At 55.3% G+C, this 23,141-nt stretch overlaps 1 protein-coding gene across 2 annotated transcripts in view; it reads right to left on the minus strand.

Annotated features, from left to right (window-relative positions):
• Positions 1-23,141, minus strand: part of LOC115526843 (phospholysine phosphohistidine inorganic pyrophosphate phosphatase) — a 118,637-nt gene that overhangs the window by 56,580 nt on the left and 38,916 nt on the right. The window contains exons 6-7 of one of the 2 annotated variants that reach the window (XM_030334170.2): positions 16,470-16,561; positions 813-5,193 (exon numbers count right to left, since the gene is read on the minus strand). In XM_030334170.2, the coding sequence (XP_030190030.1) occupies positions 5,097-5,193; positions 16,470-16,561 (189 nt within the window). In that variant the 3' untranslated portion in view covers positions 813-5,096. Of the gene's footprint in view, positions 1-812; positions 5,194-16,469; positions 16,562-23,141 lie in introns of those variants that run through there. The other variant, XM_030334169.1, reaches the window with a different exon arrangement.

Genomic DNA, 23,141 nt, shown 5'->3' on the forward strand with positions numbered 1-23,141 from the left:
GGAGACGTTTCTGACCAGCAGGTTCTTCTGGTGCCTCTGGGAATCACAGCACGTCTTGTCTACGCAGCGGGCTTAGAGTCTCGGAGAGGGAGGCACGGGCCCAACGCCAGGACGTGTGATGCTGGGTGGGCCTCCTCCAAGGGCTGGGGGGGCAAAGCACCACTCCGGCCTCTGACTTGGTAGGTGGCACCCTGGTTCCCGCCTCAACAGGGCCAGGGCCGGGGCTGTGGCTGCCTCTATAGGAGCTGGGCCCACTGGGAAAACAAAGACTCTTCTCCCTTCTTCTTGACTTGCCCTTCCCCAGCTCTTGTCGCTCTGGCAAACTCCCCTTCACCCTTCAGAACAGCGCTCAGGCTCCACCTTTCCAGGGAGACCCCATCCACCCTCTGGGCTCACTCTGCGTCTGTGGGCTCAGCCCCCATGCCATCCAGCCCCGGAGAGAGAAACTGCCTGTTTTTACACTGGCTCCCTGCCCCGTGGACCGAAGGTTTCTGCACAGCCAGGTCGTACTGTTCCTCCGGCAGGAGCAACACTCAGGGAGCGTTTGCAGGGTGACTGAACAACCTCTGCTCGGAGAAGCATTGCTTCCCACCACGGGTGCCAGGATGACCCCTCACGGTTCCAGCCACCCACCCAGCAGACCCCCCCTTAAAAGTCTGACCATGAGAGGGGCGCCTGGGTGGCTCAGCCGGTTAAGGGTCTGACTTCAGCTCAGGTCATGATCTCACACTGACAGCTTGGAGCCTGGGGCCCTGGATCCTGCCTCAGATGCTGTGTCTCCCTCCCTCTCTCTCTCTCTGCCTCTCCCTAGCTCGCGCATATGCACTTTCTCTGTCTCTCTCAAAATAAATAAACAAACATTAAAAAAAAAAAAAAAAAAAAGTCTGACCATGAGAAAGAACAATACATGTGGTATGATTCCCTTTACAGTAAGTTCCAGAACAGGCAATCTAATCTCTGTTTTGAGAGGTCATCAGGGTGGTATTATCTCAGGGAACAAAGTGACTGGAAGAGACTCGGGGGCAGGGTGGGGGGGGTTGGGGGGACTGGTCACGTTCTGCTTACACAGGTGTGTTCGCTTAATAAAAATTTGTTAAGCTTTTTACCTAAGTTCTGTACACTATTCTGTATGTTACATGTCAATAACAAGCTTTAAAAATCTAAAAAGAATCCTGACCTCCGTAAACGGAACCCTGGCACAGAGGCTAACAGTAGCCAGGGGTGCGTGGAGGCTGCTCACCCCACCCCCATTAGTGCGGCCAATGCTGCAACTCACGGGTGCCAGTTCCCTGCCCTTTGCCCCTGCTGCCCACACCGGTGAGGGCACAAGGCCACCCCGTGAGGGGGGTAAATCCAGGGCTGGCTGTGCCCCACCAGCCTGGGCAGGGGTGAGGCAGGGAGGAGAGGGACTCACAAACCCTCCCCCAGGATCTCCACGGCCACCTGCCAGCACACACTCATGGGACAGGTTTGTGGCCGTGGCCGCTGAAGCCCGCCTGTCACTCTCTGTCATGTGTCCTTCCCTCCGTGCCAGCAACTAGTCTGCTCCTGGTCTCCAGGGGCTCCGGGCCGGCAGGCATATGGGGGTGGGGGGGACACAATTCCTCCTACCCAGGGGTTCTAGAGAGGGGAGACAGGATGGGATGACAGGGCTTTCCCTGCACCCAGGGGACCAGAGGAACATGCCTGACTCTGACCTTCTCCGTCGCTCGGGTCAGCCCGGGGTAGAGGGCAGGGGGGGCCTCCAGCCTGCCGTCCTGCTCTGGCTGGGCTGGCAGCTTCCGGAACAGGATCCACCCCGGGGGAACTTGGCTGGGTCCCGGGGAGCTTGGCTGGGAGGCCAGGAGGCTGCAGTTCTGTGAGAGCACGACCACGTCCCAGGGACAGGAGCACGCTCGGATGCGAGAGACTCTGAGTGCGGTCTTAAATCCAAAGCCAGGGCTTCACGATTTCATTTAGTACAACTTTTTTTTTTTTTTAAGAAACAGGCAAAACAAAACACTAACTGTGATTCCCTGTGGGAGGTGGGATTGTGGATTTTCCTCCTTGTGCTTTTCTGTATTTTCCTAAAAAGGTATGGATTTCTTTCACGATCAGAAAAATCCCATTAGTTTTTTTAAAAAGAAAAAAAAAACCACATTGGAGGCCTTATCAAAAACGTTACCCGCCCCCCCCCCCCGAGGATTAATGGAGTTCTTCCAGGTAAAAATAGCTTTTCCGTGTGCCGCTGCGGGTGCTCCGGCCCAGATAGGCCCCGCTAAACCCACCACACGGCAGATGAGAAACGCAAGATACACCCCAGCACGCGCTCAATACCAACAACTGAATTCGTGCTGGGAGCAGCTCTGGAACCCGAGATGTTCCATCTTGAGGGAAAGGCCCTGAGCCCAGAAAGACACCCTGTTCCCAGGCTCCTAAGTCTCGGCCTCCCTGGGGCATCTCTGCTTCGTCCCACTGGCACGATGGCTCCCAGATGGGGTGTGCAGCCCCAGGTGTGGGCGACACGGCCTCAGGCTGGCCTGTGCCAGCAGAGGGCGTCCAGGACAGATGGTACCTCCCTCCGGCCGCTCATGAACTCAGGTCACTGTGGGGCGTCTCAGTCCCTCTCTCCAGTCCCTGCATACAGAGGCCAGAGAAGTTCAGGCAAGGCCAGAGCGGGCCTGATGTGGGAGGGCAGCTCCAATCTGTGAGATTCCATGAGAGTGGGAGCCCCCCGGGGAGCCCCTAGATGCCCCTCGACACCACGTGCCATGGACAGCCCCAGCACTCAGACTGGAAACAATGCCAGTGCCCACGAGCTGCTGTGTGCTCTCGGTGGGTAACCCAACTTTTCTGTGCCTCGGTTTCCCCAACTGTAAATGGGGATATATTAATACTCGCCTCCTCAGGCTGTTGTGATCATTATCTGTAAACACATAAGTCAGCAAGTAAGTGGAAGTCACCCTGCGTCAGAGCCCCACCGATGGCCCCATTCAGAGTCACAGTACCTCCAGGCTGGCCCCAGCGGCAGACCCGGGCCCCAACTGCCTCCGGTTGTCCAGTCGGGTCTAATAAGGCACCAAGAGGAGGTTGGGAGGGCAAATGCATGACGATGGCCTTTGGTGACTCAGCCTCCGAGCCCACACGGGCTTCCACTTCCAGGAGTGTGGGCGCAGGTGTGTCTCAGGAGAGCCCCTCAAAGCCCCCTCGCTCCTTCCATCCATCGGGACGGGGACCAAGTGTGGACACAGGCTGCAGCCTGCTCTGCCACCAGGACACTCTGGCTCCAACTCTTGGGAGAGAAAAGAGCCCAGTCCTGTGGCCAGAACCTAGGACTGGGCTCAAGGGGACGGGAGAGAGGACAAGTGTCTTCGATAAACTGCCAAGCACTCTGCAGCCCCTTGGGGCTGGGGGTCGCATCAGGGCCTGCCGGAGACGATGCGTGTGCTCCCCACAGCCGAGGCCCCTGCAGGCCCCAGGCGCCGAGCTGCACGGGAGCACCAGGAACCGTGGCGGTTTTCCAGGCAGCCAGAGTGGGCAGCTGGGTGCGAGACGTCGGCCCCCACCAGCCCAGGGTCCTCTGCAAAATCCCCACTCAAACTGTTGAGAGCAGAACAGAGTAAACAGAGCAGGCTGCAAGGGGGGCCAAGAACACGAGGCGGGGTCACATCAACAGTGGGGGGGGGTGCCAGGTGGAAGGGGCCAGCCCTCTGAGGCACTGTGTCCTGTGTCAGCAACTTCCCCCAGAATATTCTGAGAGCAGATCCAGAGATGAATGAGAGCGGGGCTCTAGACCGTAGCGGAAGGTCTCTTCTTGTGCGGTTCCCCTGCTCCCAGCCCAGCCCAGCCCCGGGAGAGACCAGAAAAACGCCAGCACACGGTGGGGACCCGGGGCCACGGGGACCAGGAGGGACAGGGTAGGGCCATGTGCTCAGGCTGCAGGCCCCTGCTTGGGTGGGAGACACCCCAGCCTCGGGAGGCCGGACAGCACAGGTGTACCCAGAGCATCTCCCCGGAAAAGGGCTCACACATCCACACCAGTACAGCAGTGCCACAGAGTCGGTCAGGCCCGAGTGCCTGGAAGTCAAGTCCCTCCCTCCACAGTTATCCTGGGGCCCGAGTTTCCTCCAATAAAAATAACACTACCAGTACTCGCTGGGCACTCACTCCATGCCAGCAAGCGTGCTGAATGCTTTCCGCAGAATACGCTGTTCTGTTCTCCCCAACCTGAGCATCGATCCTCTTAGTATTCCCATTTTAAAGATATGGAAATTGAGGCCTGAAGTGACCGGAGCAGGATGGAAAGACGGACAAGTGGCTTTGACTGGAGATGCTTTGCTCCAGCGTCCCCAACCCGCACCCTGGGGATGGGGGGGCATTCTGGTTTCAAGATGGTCGCTGAGCCACAGGGAACAGTTGGGGGCGCTCTGCTTTGCCTCACGGGCACCCCACAATTCCTCAGAGCACGTGGCTCTCCCAGAAAGAGGTCACGCAGAACCGGTCTACACTAGAAGTCTGTCTGCCCAAGCGGCAGCAACAGTATTCTCCGATCCCATGAGGCCGAGCTAAAAATAACTCCATCCCGACCATATTTTGAGAAATAAAGTGCCTTGAAATGTCATGGGAGGTAGCACAAACTTCTCAGGAAGTGCTTCCTTCCTCCGCCACGCCTCTGTTGCAGGAATTGAGAGGCAATCAGGGCACGCACTGGTGAGCACACCCAGGCTCTAGGAAGCAGTCAGCTTTCCAACAGCTGAAGGAGCCGGGCAAGTCAGAAGCCACTCGGAGGCTTACTTTTCTGTGAGATGGGGTGGGCGGAAAGGACCCGGAGAATTCCCGAGGGTTCTCCTAGATGTGTGAGTCTCCATGGAGTATCCGTCCCCATACCTTCACCGTCACTGGTGTCTTCCAGATCTGCACTGCCAGCCCTTCGTGGGCAACCACGCGGTCCGGAGCAGACGTGCGTGGCCCTCTGTCTCAGGGGAGGGAGGCCTGTCCACCGTGTTCCCCTCGGCCAGGGGGGCTGATGGGGGTTCGGAGCGGCAGTCTGCTCTCCTGAAGCTGCCGGGCGTGTGCAGACCAGGGCCTCGCAGCATCAGGCCTCTCTTTTCCTCACATCAAGCATCCCACAGGGAGAAGAGAGGGCAACCGGGAGACGGCACTCTGGGAAGCAGAAGGGCAGTGGCAGGGCCGTGAGACCCACCGAGGCGAGACCTGCAGACCGCGGGAAAAGCGACAGCAAATGGCAGGGTGCTCAGCAGACCCCGCAGGGTGGGCCCAGCCCTCAGCGCCGGGGTGGGAGGCTTGGGGGGGGGGGTCACCTGGGAAGGGGGAACTGGAATGGCCCAGAAGGGGGCTCAGTCACAGCAGAGGACAAGGACTCTGCCAGGTCCTAAGAGGGTGTTTTCATCACCTGGGCCACACCCCCAATCTGAGCCCAACCCACACCCCATGTCTCTGCTCTGTGGCGGCTCACGCTTAGGGGTAGAAACCCACACACGCTTGTAACAGGGCAAAATAAGCCCAGAGGCTTCTGTTTATGATGCAGTCTACATTACTCACCCCTGGCTGAGATCTCCCCGTCCCACCCCCGAGGCAGGAGGCACAGAAAGCAGGAAACGGGGAGCCCGGCTCTTAGGACCAACCCTCACGCTGGCCACCCGGCCCTCTGGCCTCAGTACCCATCTGTGAAATGGGGGCAGTGTGATGGATGAGATAAGGCGCAGGCATTATCCACAATGAGCGCAGCCTATAAACAGCACCTCGAGGCAGCCGTGCTGGGGCGCAAGGAAGAGTGGGGCTCACGCCAGCTGCTTCCGGTCTGGAGCGGGGCAGCCAGGCAGAAGGTGCCCTGGGAGGCCTAGCCTCCCCACCTCACCTCTGCACAGCCTGCTCTGGGCGGGCATGCCCGCCGCCCACTCTCTGCAGCCCCGATTCATGCCTCCAGCCCGAGTCCCCACTTCCGGCAACAACGGGGAGCCCTGCCACATGGACAGAGAGCGCGAACACCCCCAACACGTTCCTAGGCCCCCAGGAGATCCCCAAGCTCCGTGTTCCCAGCACCTCTCCCAGCAGCAAGGAGGAGGCAGAGACGGCAGGTGGGGAAACTGAGTCTGGGCAAGCTCGCCTGGGATTCCAAGCAGAGGCTCTGGAGTCAGACACACCTGGTTCGACTCCCAGGCTATTACTGTTTCTGATGCTCACGTTTCTCACTTAAAACCCAGAAAACTGTGTTTACCCTGCAAGCTGGTTGCACAAAGGAGGAAAAGCCCCACTGCTTACACTTGGTAAGTGCTGGATTATTCTAAAAAGATGGCTACTGGGGTGCCTGGGTGGCTCAGTTGGTTAAGCATCCGACTCTTGATTTTGGCTCAGGTTATGATCTCACAGTTTGTGAGTTCGAGCCCTGCGTCAGACTCTGCGCTAACATCGAGGAGCCTGCTTAGGTCTCTCTCTCTCTCTCTCTCTCTCTCTCTCTCTCTCTCTCTCTCAAAATAAATAAATAAACTTTATAAAGATGGCTATTAGTTTCATTACCTGAGCGATAAGGAGGCCTGAGCCATCACCTGGCGGTCCGTAGCAGAGGCAGGAGGCACAGTCCAGGCGCCCAGCCCCTCACAGCTCAGTCCATCCATCCCCCAGGAGCTAACGGACTACTGACAGCTTCCAACCTGACCCGTCAAGAGCCACTGTCCAAGCCGATCCTTGCCGAATCCGACCCCACTCTCCCAGCTCGGAGCGGCAACACAAGATCTGTTTTTCAATACATCAGATTCCCAATGGTCTTCTGCCGAATGGGGGCCTGTCCTGCTTCCTGCCTGCCTTCAGAGAGTCCCTTCCACAGTGACACTGAAGCTCTCTGCTCCCCTCCCCTCCCCCAGCCCTGCCTGCCCTCAGCTCCCCCAGGCCTCGGCTTACAGAAACCCCCCCCCCCGACCCGGGATACTTGGACTTTGGCTGCAGGACACTGCAGGACAGCTGGTCTCCCTGGAGCTCTGGGGTCCCTCGGCCTGCCCACATATTCTGCCCACCACACACGGGTCGGGGAGCAGGGCTAGAGTGTTCTCAGGCCTGCAGAGAGGAGCTGGGACACTAGGAGGCGCTACTGAGCTTCCGTCCTGGGGCGGCAGGGAGGCAGGACAGGAATTTGAAACTATTTCCTATGGGGACACTGGTGCTTCCCCTCTACTGGTAGGTTCCAAACAGGTTAACCTCTTCCCCTCCTGGCTGACTGGCCAGAACAGGACGGGGGATGACTTCCACACGCCACCTGGATCCTGCCAGCCCCTAGATACAGTCTCCACAAGACCCGTGAGGCCTCCAGGGGGACGCTGGGGAGGGAGTCCCAGGAAGGTCAGGTCCGTTCGGCTGGGAGGTGGGGCTGCACACAGGGGTGGGGTGGGCCCCTTCAGCCCCCGGCTCGATTCCTAGCCTGTCTCGGTCTCTGCACCTGTAAAAGGGAGGGTGGGGTGTGGACGGGATCTGAAGACAGTGCTCCTTGAAGCTTTCGAATGCTCGGAAGAAGCAGAACCCATTGCCTCTGCCCAGTGGAATTCACAAGGAACCCCGATACAGACAAGACAGCTGGTCCGGCTGAACCAGGGGTAGGGCCTGGAAGCCCCACAGGGATCCCCCTAATTCTCCTGAGGGGCCAGAGCAGAACTGGGGCTTGGAGCCCCGACCTGAGGACCCTGAGCCACATTCTCTGCCCTGTGGCTCGGAGCTCCCTTGGCAGCTGTGAGTGGTTCCTCCTGGCACCAGCCCGCACCCAGCAGGACCTCACGGCACACGTCCCTGGTGGCCGACTTGACTGGACTGGAGCACCTGGGTGGCTCAGCCAGTTAAGCGTCCAGCTCTTGATTTAGGCTCGAGTCATGATCTCATGGTTCGTGAGATCGAGCCCCGAGTCAGGCTCTGTGCTCAAAGCATGGAGCCTGCCTGGGATTCTCCCTCTCCCTCCCTCTCTGCTCCTCCCCTGCTGGCTCTCTCTCTCTCTCTCAAAATGAATTAATACACATTAAAAAAATAAAAATAAAAATCCACCGGACTAACTTAAAACCATACAGAAACAAATGGAGAGACAGTAATCACAGGGAACCCTGCACGTGGTGGACTATGGGTTCAAAGGCCAGCTCTCACCAGCTCTGTGACCCCAGGCAAGTTACTCAACCTCTCGGAAATAAGAATAGTTAGCCATCCCCTGGGGGGTGTTATGCTAAGTGAAATAAGACAGTCAGAGAAAGACAGATATCATACTTTCACTCACATGTGGAATCTGAGAAACTTAACAGAAGACTACGGGGAGGGGAAGGGAAAAAGATAGTTACAAACAGAGAGGGAGGGAGGCAAACCATAAGAGACTCTTAAATACAGAGAACAAACTGAAGGTTGATGGGAGGGGTGCGGGGCAAGGGAGGGGAAAATGGGTGGGCATCGAGGAGGGCACTTGGGATGAGCACTGGGTGTTGCATGGAAGCAAAGAATTGTGGGAATCTACTCTGGAAGCCAAGAGCATACTGTATACAAGGTATGTTAGCTAACTTGACAATAAATTATATTACACAAGCAAAGAAAAGAACAGTTAACCATCCCACACAGCTGCTTTGAGAGTAAATGAACCAATTTCTGGTGCAGGGGGTCCCTTTTCTGCTGCGGCCAGTTTGTGTTTTCCCAATCACCTTAGGAAGAAGACACCTTACTTCACCACCCACAGTGAGGAAGCTAAAGCACAGAGAGGTTAGGTAACCAGCCCCTGGCGAAACAGCTGAACTGGGATTCACAGCCCGGCAGGTCCCGGAACCTGTGTGCTTAACCACGAGGCTCCAAAGACCAGGGCACATGAGAAAATACTCAGATTCTGGCAAAGTCTTAATTGGGAACTATTTTCAAGGCCTAACTACTGCTTTATTTATTTATTTAACGTTTATTTATTTTCGACAGAGAGAGAGAGAACATGAAAGGCAGAGGGGCAGAGAGAGAAGGAGACACGGAATCCGAGCAGGCTCCATCCAGGCTCTGAGCCATCAGCACGGAGCCTGACGCGGGGCTCGAACTCACACAGTGTGATTTCGGGACCTGAGCCGAAGTCAGACGCTTAACTGACTGACCCAACCCAGGCGCCCCGTCTAACTGCTACTTTATGCAGCCTGATCAATGAGCTCTTCCCAGCCCTGTGTAAGCCAGAGCCAGAAGACAGGAGAGACCTCCACTCAGGCACCAGGGAGGGAGGGGACCGGGCTCATGGCAGCCTCACCTGCACCTCACAGCATCGTAAAACCCAGATGGAGCACAGAGAGCAGCCCGCGCGGGGTCACGTCGCCAGACATTCCATCCCTTGCCCACGGGCCGCGAAGCCCAGGCCCTTCCCTAGGCCCCCAGGCCCCCCTGCCCCTGGGCCAGGGCCGGTCGGGCTGAAAGGTGCCCACCTAGGCCTCCTGCCCTCGCCGCTGCAGCTTCTGATGAGCCACTGCTGTCCCCTCCCTGCCATCAGCTCTCTTTACAACCCCACATACAGGACATGCAAAAAAAAAAAAAAATGGAGAAAAGGCTCTGGTGCTGTGCTACAAAAGACCCAGGCAGATCCCGCACCTGCTTCCACCTGCCTCCGGGGCGGGGGGGACAATGATACAAGTCCCCCGCAGTGGCCACCCAGCTGGCTCTGCGAGGGGCGTCTGCTCCTGAAACACGGGCGGCCGTACCGGGGGCCTTTCTCCTGCAGCCCGCCCACCTCTCAGTCACGCGTTGGGGCCTTTAAGGGTTTCTTGCAGCGGCAGAAGGGCTCTGCTCTGGCCAGCCCGCCATCTCCAGGCTCCCATCCCGGGTCCCCTTGCGTCCTCAGCCCCCACCCTCAAACTCCGTCATTCAGAGCCTGCAGTGCGGCCAGCCCTGTGCCCGCTCGGGGCGGGACATGACGCAGGGCAAACACGGTCCCTGCCGACCGGGTGATCCCCTGGGCGGCCACCCTCACCCTACATCCCTCACCCCCTGCGTTCTGCATCTCACAGAGTCCTCTTTGAGCACCCCTCCTCCCAGCCCCTCTGGACAAACACTCTGTGCCCAGCACCGGGCTGGGAACTCCTCCTCCTCGACGCTGCTGAACACACAGCAGGTGCTTGCAAAGCTGAGGTGCCTCTCAGATGTGCTCCCGGTGGCAGCAGCAGGCGGCCGACGTGGGCCACGTCTCCTAGCACGGGGGTGAGGGCGGCGGAGAGCAGGTGCCCCAGTAAGCCGGGGTAGAGCCTACTGCACTCGGGCTTTTTAAAGAAAAGCCAGCTTTTCCAATCGAGCGTCTCTCCCCCGAGGGAGGCTTGTGGTGTGCCGGGCCATGCTGGCAGGCTGCCACAAGGCTACAAGCAGGAAGAGAAATAAGCATGGCTGTACCCGGACTCTTCCCGCCCCGCCGTCCATGAGCACTGCCATCCCCCCACACACGGGGAGGCCAAGAGCTGGTCTGCGAGAATGTCTTGGAAATCGGAGGACGTGGTCTCTAGGGGCGAATTTTCAAAGCGGTGCCGCGACTGTGATTCCACCCAGAGGTGGGGGGCCTGGCTGGGCCTGCCCTCAGGAAGGCCCCAGAGTTCTGGAGGGTCGGGCCCGGCTGTGCTGTGCACACCTGTCATATCACTGACCTATCCCCCCCACAGTTGGGTATTTATTGGGCTCCTCCTTTGTACCAAAGGGAGTACTTCCCCCTAAACCCTCATTTTACAGATGAGAAAACTGAGGCTCGGCGTTTCTTCCAGCTGGTAAGTGGCAGAGCCAGGACATGAGCCTGGGGCTCCCCTCTGTCCACACTCACCCTTCCAAGCAGCAGCCCAGGTGAGTGCCCGGAAGCCAAGGACAAATGGTCCCTTCTCCCACACGAACACGTACACGACAGGGCTAGGCTTTCATCCGGGCATAGGGACAACTGTGACAGACGAATGCCCTGGAATGGCCTTACTGGCTGGGGTGACCTTAGATGAGTCGGCTTCTTCCCCAGAAAACGGCAGACTTTCTCCGCCTACCCTGAGGCTCGGAAGGGGGCCCCGAACGTGAAAATGGCTGGGAAGCCGCAAGGCCCCTGCCAATGGAAAACAGTTGCTGCTCAGTTTCACAAATGCAGAGCGTCCAACACGTGCAAGGCATCGTGGGGAAAACAAAACTGGCAAAGACTCATCCCTTCACGTGCAAAGCAGGGCGGGAGACAGCAGGGAGGCGGACGAGGCAGCGGAAGTCTGGGGTCTTCCCCCCTTCCTTGTAGGAGTGTAGCCCATGGCGCCTGGGCATGGGAAGGGGACCAGGGACCCAGGGGAGGGGCCCTGGGGCAGCGGGCGGGGGAGGAGCAGGTACTCAGCAGCCGGGCAAGGTCAGGTTGCCTACATGCAGGGGGACTGAGCAAATACGTAAATGGAGAGAGAATAACGTAAAGCAGGCTTCTCCCTGTAGAAGGAAGGCACAAATGTGCAAAAGCGTAAGGCTGGGATGAACCCTGTGGTGTCGGACTAGAATCAGAGGTACTTGTGTGAGTGTGCTGTTTTTGGTAGTACAGATACACAGGTGCTGATGGGTGGACGTGTGAGTTGCAAGTGCCTGTGTCCTACTTCTGTCCGCTCAGAGGGTCTCAGAACAGCGACCCGCCCCCGCCCCCCAGGCATGGGAAGAACACCTCGTGCCCTAGGGTTCCATTCTAAATATCACTCTCCACTAAAAGGAACTAGGGCTCCTTGAGAAATGGCCGGCTCCAGGGCTGACGCAAAGACAGAATATTATGAACCTGAAACATCTTTTTGTGCCAGAAAAGTAAGGAAGGGCTCAGAGAATGGTGGGATGTGTCCAAAGGACTCAGCTGCCGCTAGCCATGTCGGGGACCACGTGAACATCAGAATAAATGACAGTAGGAACAGATGATAACCCACTGAACTGAACAGAATTCCGCAAGTCCGCACGGGTATAAATAAACGGGGAGGAGAAAACATTCTTCTTTACGGTAGAATGCCGACATCAAGCGTAAGAACGAAAAATGCAATTGCTTAGCAACCGTCACAGAAATAGTTAATTCAAGGAGCAGTAATAGACCTTAGAGACAACGGATAGGAGCAGGGTGAGGACTGGGATTGTACATCCTCCAAGTATCACCCCGCAAATCGTCATACCTCACAAAGGGGGAGAAAAGCCCATACCTTTGCATAAATTTACAGCGGTCCCCATCTTAATCGGTCAACATCAACACCACCGATACTGGTGGAGGCCTCCCGACAGGATGCGCCCAGAAGCACACAGCACCACTTCTGTGATATTCTGGCCCAAAGAGCACAACGCAGGTCGTATCGCGGGGAAACATCAGATGAAGTGGACGCCCCGTGATCCTCAAAGGTGTCAACGTCCTGAGAGCTGAGGCAAGGGCCAGCAAAGCAGTCTAGAAACAGGACCACACAGCTGCCTGCCCCCAGACCAGACGCTCCTCTCTACAAAGAACATCACGGATCTACTGGTGAAACCTCCCAGGTCCAGCCCTGGGAGACCAGTAGGTGGAATTGTTTCTATTCTGGAAATCTCAGAAAAGGTTTGGAAACAAGGAGGCCGTGGGAAGCCCCGGCAGTGGCAGATGATTCTCCTGGAGGTGAGGTGTGTCTGGGGCACAACAGACAGGGCCCTGGGGTGAGGTCCAGCCAGGGTTCCAGCTTGCCATGGGGTGACCCTTGCCCTGGAGACAGTCCCTCTGTGACTCTCAGCTCATCCTCATATGAAGCCAGGGGTCCCCTAAGGGCCCTTCCGTGTGGGAGGACCTGGGAGTTCCTTCACTAGGAAAAGCCTTGAAGGCAGGATTCAGGCAACTGAGGAAGGATGGTAGGACAGGTGGTGGGGCACAGCACGAACGAAGGCTTAGGGGTGGGATGGGGCAGAAGGGGCTGGAGCAGCTCGAGGACCCCCAGGCCTGCTGCCCCAGTCGCAGCACAGACACCGGCTGCTGCAAGAGGAAAACGGGGCATGCAGGCAGGTGTGGCCGGCATGTGGGTTGGGTGCGAGTGCATGTGGGTGTGCCAGCACGCCCATCCATGTGTGCTGCTCGAGGGGGCCTGGGTGTTGAGTGGGGCGGGGGGGGGGGGGGGGAGGGCTGGGTGCGTATTTGTGTGTGTGGGACCTGGGTATGTACATGTGAGGGTGCGGGACCCAGCCGTGAGTGTGTTGCAGATGTGAGTGTAGGGGACACGGCGCGTCACGTGTGAGTGGGTGTGCACACAGCCCCTCCCGGTACCGGCAGCACGGCGCCCTCTAGCGGCCGCAGCAGGAAGCAGTGCGAGGAAGGGAAAGTGAAACCGGGCCCTAGCAGACCGGGAAGGAGGCGGTGAGGCCCAGGGCAGACGCGATGGGCAGGGGGTGAGAACAGGAGGAAAGAGCAGAGGAGAAAACCGGAGGAGAACGCAGAGAAGGCCAGGCTGCACTTCTCCCGGGGTTCTTCTCAGGGACTAATGTGTCTTCAAGGCTGACACTGACCTTCTTGGGTGACCCGGGGCACTGGCCTCACACGACACCATGGGGCTGGCTTGGCCCTGCAGCTAGGGGAGCCTCCAGGCCTTCCGATGCCCCTCCTCCAGTCAGGGCTGGCTCAGGCCCCTCTGCCAGGGACACACCCTAGCCCCCCACCCCATTCTGGGGTCTACAGTCCAAAAGGCCAGAGAAAATGGCCCGGGCACCCTCTCTGTGCCGGGGAGGCTGGGCTCCCATCCTTGGGTGGCCATTCTTCCACAGGTCAAAATATGTATACCGACACCCCTGCCCTGTCTGGGCCTCAGTTTCCACTTCTACAAATGGGAAGCAGGCCACTAAATCTCTGTGCCTGTCATTAGGGAGATAGGACAAGCCTCTCGGGGCTGTCCCAGGCACCACAGGTTCCTAGGAAGCTAGCTCCAGGGGCTGCTGGGAGGCTAACTTCTGGGCCGCCCCCAGGCCTCAGGGCCTCACTCTGTGGCCATCTCCCGGCCTCACCTGGGACCCCCTTCCAGTGCCCGCAGGGCCTAGCCAAGCTGTCCACGGTTTGAAAACCTTTCCCTCTTGCCCTGGACACGAAGCAGGCTTGGTCAGGGACCAAGAAGGATAATGACGGTCAGGTACCAGAAAGGGTTACTATTTCCAGTGCTGTCCCCCGACCACCAGCCAATCAAAGAGCAGGTACACCAAGCAGGTGTGGAGGGAGCCAAACCCAGGCAAAGCCAGAGGGCAGGGCCCAGATGGGCGTGTCTGCCCCTGCCTGTCCCACCCTCGCAGCCACCGATGCCACCACACGTGCCCACCTCTGCGTCTCCTGTGCCTTCTCTCCCGAGGCCGCTCTGGGTCCCTCCCCAGTCTCTGGGTGGACAGAGTACCGGGCGTCGACGCTGCCCCTGAGGGCTCTAGGCGCATAAACTGGGGAGAACACGGGCCCTCCCGATGCAAGACAGCCAAGTGGTGAAGAGGCTGGAGGCAAGTGGGGCCCTGCCCACTGCGGGGGGAGCATAAACCCGCACAACCGATTTGGAAGTCTGGCATTGTCTGGTAAAGCTGACCCTGCGTATTCCCCACGACGCGGCAATTCCAGCTTTAGCGGATCGACACTACAAGGACTCGTGCCCACGTGCCCACGAAACACGGATCAGACGTTCCTGGAAGTACTTCAAAGAAAGCTTAAACCAGGACCCACCCAAGTGTGCCCTCCGGGGGAGGGGAAGAGAGAGGTGTGTTCATACCAGGGAGGATGAACCAGCTATGGCCAGGTGAAACAGGCAGTAACACCAGTTAGATGAAGGTCAGCCCAGGAAAACCCAACTGCATTCTTGGGGGAAGCCGACCACATGGGAGAACCACAGAGAACACCGCGAAGCAGTCCCCAGGCAGGGTGCCATGGAGGCCTCTGGCTTTCCAGCCCCACGGGGGCCGCAGAGCACAAGGTTTTCTCTGGCTCTTCGCTGGGGTCTGTGTGTCACGAGTGCCATCTGCAGGGAACAGGGGGAGGTGCAGGGACCCCCGTGCCCAACAGAAATGCGCTGAGCCCTGATGTGAGCCGGGGAGGCAAGCAAGAACTTTCTAGCAGCTACACTGGCAAAAATTAAAACAGGCAGGTGAAATTAACATAAAATGTTAGCACTGGAGCGTGTAATCGGTACAAAAAATTACTCACGAGCTTTTTCACATTCTTTCTCTACCATTCAGTCTTGGAAATCTGTCTTGTGCGTCCAGCACATCTCGATTTCGACCAGCCACAGTTCAAGTACTCGGCAGCCACCGGCAACACGTGACCACCGTCCTCAACAGCGTGGCTCTGGAGAGCGGCCAGGGCCGAGAGGCCTCCCACCTGCCCTCCCGCACACAGAGCCCAGCCTCCTGTTCTGCCCTGTGGCCTCCTTCTCAGATGGCTCATTTGCTGCCTTACCTGTGACAGTGGTCTTCTCACTCTGCCCTGTGTGCTGACAAAAGCTGATTTACATCCTTACAACAAACAAATAAAAAGATACAAAATTTTGGGGTGCCTTCCTTTGAGGGCCTGGGGAAGAAAGAGGGCCTAGATCTCAGGTGTGCCAAGGGGCTTTAAGAGAGTCTCTAGTGCCCAGGGAGGGTCCAGGAGGTGGCTGGCGGGGCAAGCGTTCCTCACTTCCCTTGGGCCCCAAACCCACAGGTCTCTTGGCTCTCGCACACGGGAGAGGGGCCTCACAGTGAACAGGTCCTTCTAATCCATTTCCTGGACCCTGTGAAAACAGATCGCTCGGGACAGATGCAACCCCCCACCCCAATCCAAGTACCCCTGGGTAACCGTGTTTTAACCAAGTCTCTACAGCATCCACAAAACTGTACTTTCTCTTCATGGCCACCATCAAAACCATCTGGAACAAGTCAAGACAATGCTCTCATGTCTAAGACACCCTCAACAGCCCCACAAGCCAAACCCGGACACCGCAGGGCACCTCCACGTGCCCACAAGCACCTGACCCCTGAGAGGTGCCCATCGGCAACCTGACCAAGACTAGGCTGACTTCTGACCCAGGAAAGAAACACGGCTTCTCTGGACACAGCGGTTCGGTTCCAAGGTGTCCCTGACCAAGGGATGGCCCTGCCATCTCTAGCTTCTCTGTCTCCCACGAACTGAGAAGACAGAGCAAGAGGAGAGGGAGGGTGATCAGGGAGGGCCGAGGGCCCACAATCTGTAAACCGCCCCCCCCCCATCCCCCCACTGACTACTTTGCCCAAATTGGGCCTGCCCCTCTGTGGCCTGGGGCAGCTGGAGCCTTTGTTCTCTTGTCTCCACACTAAACCCTATTCAAATCCCAGCTGTGAAACTTGGCCCCCGTATCTTTTGATACTTTACCTGACCTAGGAAAAGGTCAGCTAGGCCCCTCCTTAGAGGGCAGTTGTATAAAGGTCAGCAGATAACCACATCCTGTTCTTTTTGGAAAGAAAACGAAACAAAAACTGGGACACCCCAGGAATCCATGGAGGCAGGCAGGCAGATGAACTTGACCATGTGCAGGGACACTCACCTGAACTTGCCCGTCCGCACCTGCAGGGCTCTCATCCCGCACCGCTGGGCACCACCGACGTCACCCACGATATCGTCTCCAATCATGATGGCCTGCCAGGCAGGGAAATGAGCTCAGAAGTGACGTCAGGGGAGTTTATTCCTGTGCTCCTTCAGCTGTTTTGACATAATCAACTGCTTGATTTGATGTTTAAAACTACTACCATACAAATTAGGCAAGGCAATATTGTCATCGTATCGATTAAAAGTCAACCCACCTTGAATATATCTCCTACTGCCCACTCTCCCCCCCCAAGAGCCGAGTGGCTCTGAACAGCGCATACGTGGGCAAACTGAAATCAGTCCTCAGGGGTCAAAGTGATAACGGTGTCACAAGGCCACGTGGGGAGGCTGACACAGATTCGCCTCTACTTGAACACGGGCTGAACTTCACCTGCAGCTAAAAACTCCGTAACCAGGTGCCAACCACTAGCCCTGTGAAAATTAACTAAATTTCTGGCAAATCTTTGTAGCTCACAGTTTAGGGCTTTTTGCTTTCAATAATGAGGGTACTACCTATAAAACCAAAATAATATGCAAACAAAAATACACACACACACACACACACACACACACACACACAAAGGAAACGCTTGCAGCCCGGTGATCATTTCAAAAAGCAGCCTCTGGGATATACTCTCCCACCTGACACAACATGAAAACCAGACAAATTATGTGAAACAACAGTTTTCAAGTCACTGGACATCAAGCAATGAAGGGCAATGATTTCTGGGACACAGGAAACATAGGAGGTGAGCCCCACGAGTATATTCAGTTTCCAGACTGTGGGTGCAGGGAGGGAGAACCACACGGAGCCTGGCAGACTCCCCGAATGGAGGGAAAGAGCTAAGGGCTGGGAGACCAAGGCAGCTGAAGTTCCCAGGATGCAGTATCAGAGAGGAGGGGACTACCCAGAGTAGAAGGGCACAGATCCACAGAGGGTCCCTCTGAATGAGGCAGCATTCTGCAGACTGCTGATCAGCACACGTGAGTGAGGAAACCACCCGAGGCCAGGGAAAGAATCACACTGCAAAATGAAAGAAAACAGTGCCCGGACCTCACACAGGGTTGGGAATAGTGCCTGTTCCCACCAGCCAGACTGGAAAATCTCATCATTCACAGGGCACTGGGTAGTGTTCTCAGGAGCATCTTGCCTTCGTAGTGGGGAGTAATTAGCCTTAGACCAAACCCTGCTCTGGCACTGCCTCCCAAGTCTCTAAAGCAAGACCTGGAAGGATCAAACTGTTTCCAAGTCATTTAAGTGCATCCCAGAACAAAGTGCATACGAAAATATCCAGAACCCTCCCCTGCCGAAAAGTAGAATTTGCAACGTCTGGCAACTAATTTAAAAAAGCGATCAGACATGCAACGAAGGCAAACATCACACATAATGAACAGAAAACTCAATCCGTCTAAACTGACCCAGAACTCACACAGATGTGGGAATTAGCAGACAAAGACATTAAATTAGTTACTGCAACTATCTTACGTATGTTCCAAATGTCAAGTAGGGACATGGAAGATAAAAGATCCAAATGGAACCTCTAGAGATGGAAACTACATCAGATTGTTTTTCCGACAGGGAACTAATAATTAATAATTATTAATAATTAATTACTAATAATAATTAATAATAATTAATTACTAATAACAGCGCAATTTACTGACATTTACAATAATTAATTACTAATAATAATTAATAATAATTAATTACTAATAACAGCGCAATTTACTGACATTTACAACTAATCGCAAGTGTGCGGTACTAAATAATGCTTACATTTTATTTATACTGGTAGCACCTGAAATACATTATGTCTGGAATGGAAAATCTGCCGAATGAAATTACGGATTACACAACACAGAAGAAAAGATTAACGAACTTGAAGATATAGCAATAGAAACCGTCCAAAATGAAACCAAGAGAAAAAAGTAACTTAACAAAAATGAACAGAACATCATCAAGCTAGGACATGACTTCAAAGGGCCTGATACAGGTGTAACTGGAAGATGAGAGGAGGTGACAGAAATAAAATGTGACTTCCTAGTGGCTAAAAATTTTCTAAACACAATAAAACTGATAAATCCACAGATCCAAGACCCCAATCAACACCAAACACAAGAAACATGAGGAAAATTACATTAAGGCACAACATAATCAAACTACTCAAAGTCAGGGACAAAGCAAAAATCTTAAAAGCTGCTGAAGCAAGAAAAAAGTACTGTTACACAGTAAGAAACAAAGATAAGACATGAGATTTTCCACTGGAAACAATGCAGGTGAGAAGATGGTGGGGCGCCATCTTTAAAGTACTGAGAGAGGGAAATGCCAACCTAGAATTCTATACCCAGAAAAAGTATCCTTCAAAAACAAAGGCAAAATAAAGGCATTTTCAGATATCTTAAGCTTAAAGGCATCATCACCAACATATCCACACAAAAGAAATGTAATAGGAAGTCTCTTAGGCAAAAGGAAAATGGTACTAAGTGGAAATATGGATCTGCACAAAGGGACAGAGAAAGAGTGATCCATGGCATATGTTGATCCCTTCTTCTACCAGCCAACTCCTAACAGGCTTTCAAGACCACCACCTTTGAACCCAGCTGGGATCTGAGGCCCCCCCAAAACCCTCTGGTTACCGCCTGGCACGTCCCCTACTGCATTGTACTGGTTCACTCATCGTTCGTTTCTAGGAACGTGTGAGCTCCTGCAGGCAGGGCTATGGGCTGATGCTGGCACTTAGCTGATATCCAAAAACTTGAGTGGATCAGTGTCCTAATTTAAGGCATGGCTGCCGACGTCAGGAGACACTTAGGAGGTACAGCCAATAGGTCTCCTCACTGGTCACCAAAGTAGAGTCTACTTCAGTGCTGCCTGAACTTTAGTCATTAGTGGGTCTCCTTTTGCGATATCCACACGTATTACTAACATTATTGTTTACGTTGATTCATACTTTCTTACATATGTACTTTTTTTTTTAACGTTTATTTTTGAGACAGAGAGAGACAGAGCATGAACAGGGGAGGGGCAGAGAGAGAAGGAGACACAGAATCTGAAACAGGCTCCAGGCTCTGGGCTGTCAGCACAGAGCCCGACACGGGGCTCGAACTCATGGACCGTGAGATCATGACCTGAGCCGAAGTCGGACGCTTAACCGACCAAGCCACCCAGGCGCCCCACATATGTACTTTTAAAGAAAAAAAAGAACAGCTTCCCTCACTTAACTACCACAAAACTCTGATTAAAAGCTTCAAAATATTCTCAGGACAAGATTCTGCTAGTGGAAGAAAAATCGGACGTCTTAGACATCAAACATTCTCCAGATCTGTTCTCAAGTCCAGTTGGGATTTTACGTGGTTGGAGGCCAGATGGGTCTGAGAAACCGGACTCCACATGACAAGACGGGTGTCCTGATGCCGACAGGGTGGAAGCTTCGAAACTGACAGTCACTCCACAAGTCTCCCCTCTGGAATTCAGATGCCAGGTGTGGGTGGCTAATCAGTGAATAGATACACCAGCCAAAATCAAGGACAATCCAAACGATGACTGTGAGGCATTCACACTGGGGGAATGAATTTGGACTCTGCCTGTAAGGACAGGAGTCCGCGAGGAACATGTCTCCCATCTCAGAGTGGGGGCTATGGGGCAGTGGAAGCAGAGGCAGGCCTTGTGTGACCAGCAGAATGGACAGACTGAGCTCAGGTTTCAGATGGGGCCAGAGCAACCAGGCTCAAACTCCAGCTCTGTTATCTGCTAGTTCTGTGGTCTTGGGCAAGGCTCCGCTTCAATCTGTCAAAGGGGTCTAAGCGGTGTGGCATTTAAATGAAACCATATCAATTAAGCATCGAGGACAGTGCCTGCACATAAGTTATCTGCATATGTTTAAAAGGAAAAACATACTAGGAAATGTTTTGTTGGGGAAATTCCTGATCTAGCCCTGTTGGAGATAGTCTAGTCTCTATGATGGCACTCTGGCCTCCAGGGACCCAGCACTTTTGTATTAAGCCCCTGTGGGGGGCAGGCAGTGGGGATACAGGGGATCAAAGAGACACACAGTCCCTGCCTTCATGAAGCTCCTGGTTGAATACAGAAGACAGACGTTCATCAGACAATTTCATAAATACATAGCCAAGACCTGTGACAAGGTGCAGAAGGCTGTGAGGGGTAGTGGTCGGGGAAGGCTTCCTGGAAGACGTGAGGTTTTGAGCTTCAACCTGAAGGGCAAGAGGGGCCGGCCAGGTTAGGAGGTAGGGGCACTCCCAGCAGGGGACCCCATGTGTGTGCTAACAACCCATCTGCCACCCTTCCCCAGGGCAGGCCATACAATGCATTCCACAAAGCACAGGCTAATAAGCCCGAAGGGACTGTCCTTGGAAACATCTGAACAGGCATTCAAATAACTGGAGAAATCATGAAGAGTTTGTGGAAAAGGACAAAGACTGAGCTGGTGCCACTCTGGGGGTCAGAGAGGTAGTTCCAGGTAAACACGAGGCTCTTCTAACAACCAACACAGGCTGCCTCGGAGGTACCACTCAATCATATTCGAGCAGAGGCTGAAGGGGCCTTCATCAGGGAGGCCCCAGGTAGAAGCTCGGACGTGGACAATGACCACCAGCACTGAGACCTGTGCCAACGGCTAGTGGCCACAGCCGCCTGATCTCACAGTCCATGAGTTTGAGCCCCGCGTCGGGCTCTGTGCTGTCAGCTCAGAGCCTGGAACCTGCTTCGGATTCTGTGTCTCCCTCTCTCTCTGCCCCTCCCCCACTCATGTTCTGTCTCTATCAAAAAATGAATAAACATTAAAAAAAATTTTTTTTAATTCCATCGATTTAAAGAAAAATTGAGTAATAGTGCCCGTGGCAAGTACCCAGGTATGGTAAAAATTGGAAATTTCTTCTAGGATGACTGTTGGCTTGGGAGAGCACTGCCAAATACAAATGGGTTTTTTTTTCTTAGTGTTTACTTATTTTTGAGAGGGGGGAGAGGCAGAGAGAGAGGGAGACACAGGATCCAAAGCGGGCTCCGGGCTCTGTGCTGTCACAGAGAGCCCGACGCGGGGCTCGAACCCATGAACCACGAGATCATGACCTGAGTGGAAGCTGGACACAACTGACTGAGCCACCCAGGCCCCCAAATCCAAACAGAAGAAACAGCCAGGGGCTACGTGTGCCTCCTGACAAGGGAAGAGCAGCAGGGCTCACACATGGGTGGTCCTGCAAGCCAGGGTCACCCGGGCCACCACACGACTCATCCAGGAGGAGGGCGCCGGACCAGCCATGAGCCCCAGGATGAGATTCTGCTTTCTGCCCTCTCGAGGCCTCTGAACGTTCCTAACCTTCCAACCTAGGGCCCTGTCCATTGCTACCAGAGGCTCCGGGGGCCATCTTGCTAGAAGTAACTTGGAAATGAAACAGGTCTTCCAACGAATCCGTGTCAAGCCTGATGCCTTCCACACTTCTGGGGAAAAGAAGATTTTGTGCACACGTTCCCCCAAGGCAGTAGAAAGTCTTTGCCCTCGGAACACAGCCTCCCGGGGCTTCCTGGGCAAGGCCATTTGCTGCTGTGACCCACAAACGCGGAAGCAGAGATCTGGGCCCTTGGAGGAAGAACTCTGGAGAAGCGGCCGCTGTACTCGGTCACGACGAGCCGATGCCCGATCCGGGCGGCGCCCCGAAGCTGCGAGTGAGGCTGGGGGAGCGCAGGGGTGCCGGGGACGCTGCGGGGCGTGCAGCTGCCCGGAGCAGTGATGCCTGTCCGGGCCAGCTTGTGGGCTCCGCAAACCAAAATGCGCTGGGGCCTCCGGGGATTTCACAGATTTACTATCGGTGAAGGGCAATGATCACGCGACGAGGGGCAATTATTGCCAAATCATTTAGGATTTAAAAAATCATTGGCAAGAAGATAGAGGTCAAGAGGTGCGCCGTCGGGGGAAATAAAAAACCCCTTCCTGTCAGGCCCGGGATGCACTTCCTTTCTGACTGCAATACGGTGAAGGCAGGGCAGAGGCACCCGGCGAGGCTGGACTCCCAGGGAACACGGAGACCCGGAGAGCCGGAGGGGGCACTGAGCCCCGCAGGCAGGTCTTCCGGTCTGAGCTTTCGAGCAGCTTCGTTCACGTTTCTTCAATCTTTGCCTGCCAGCACCTCCTTACCGTCTGCCAGGGGAAGAACCCGCGCTGACAGGTGACCGTGTTTGGGAGCAAGCCCACCTGTCATACACTTTCTGGTCGCCCCAGGACTCTGCCCAGGAGCTCTCCTCCCTCTCCCAGGGCAGCACAGCAGGGCTGGCGGTGAAGGAGCCGGGGGCTCAGTCCGGATCTCAGCCCCGAGGGGCACACACCCCTCCAGGGAGATGCCTCAAGAGGAAATCTAGCACTCGACGCGTCCCGGGTCTTCAGCCTGCGGGTTTGGAGGCACCCGGGCCCCCTCAGAGACCCGGAGATGGCCCACTGCTAAGGAATCCCCCCACAGTCCAACACATTCGTGAGGCATAATTCCAAAGCACAGCACAACTCAAAGACTGCTATGTCATAAAAAAGTAAGAAACAGTGTGGTAAGGATGGGGGGGGGGGGATGCAACTGGTAAGGAAGGTAAACGGATACCACCTTTCTGAAACAGAAATAAGCAATGTTC

Source organism: Lynx canadensis, chromosome D2, assembly GCF_007474595.2.
Source record: "Lynx canadensis isolate LIC74 chromosome D2, mLynCan4.pri.v2, whole genome shotgun sequence".
In the NCBI taxonomy this organism is placed as follows: Eukaryota; Metazoa; Chordata; class Mammalia; order Carnivora; family Felidae; genus Lynx; species Lynx canadensis.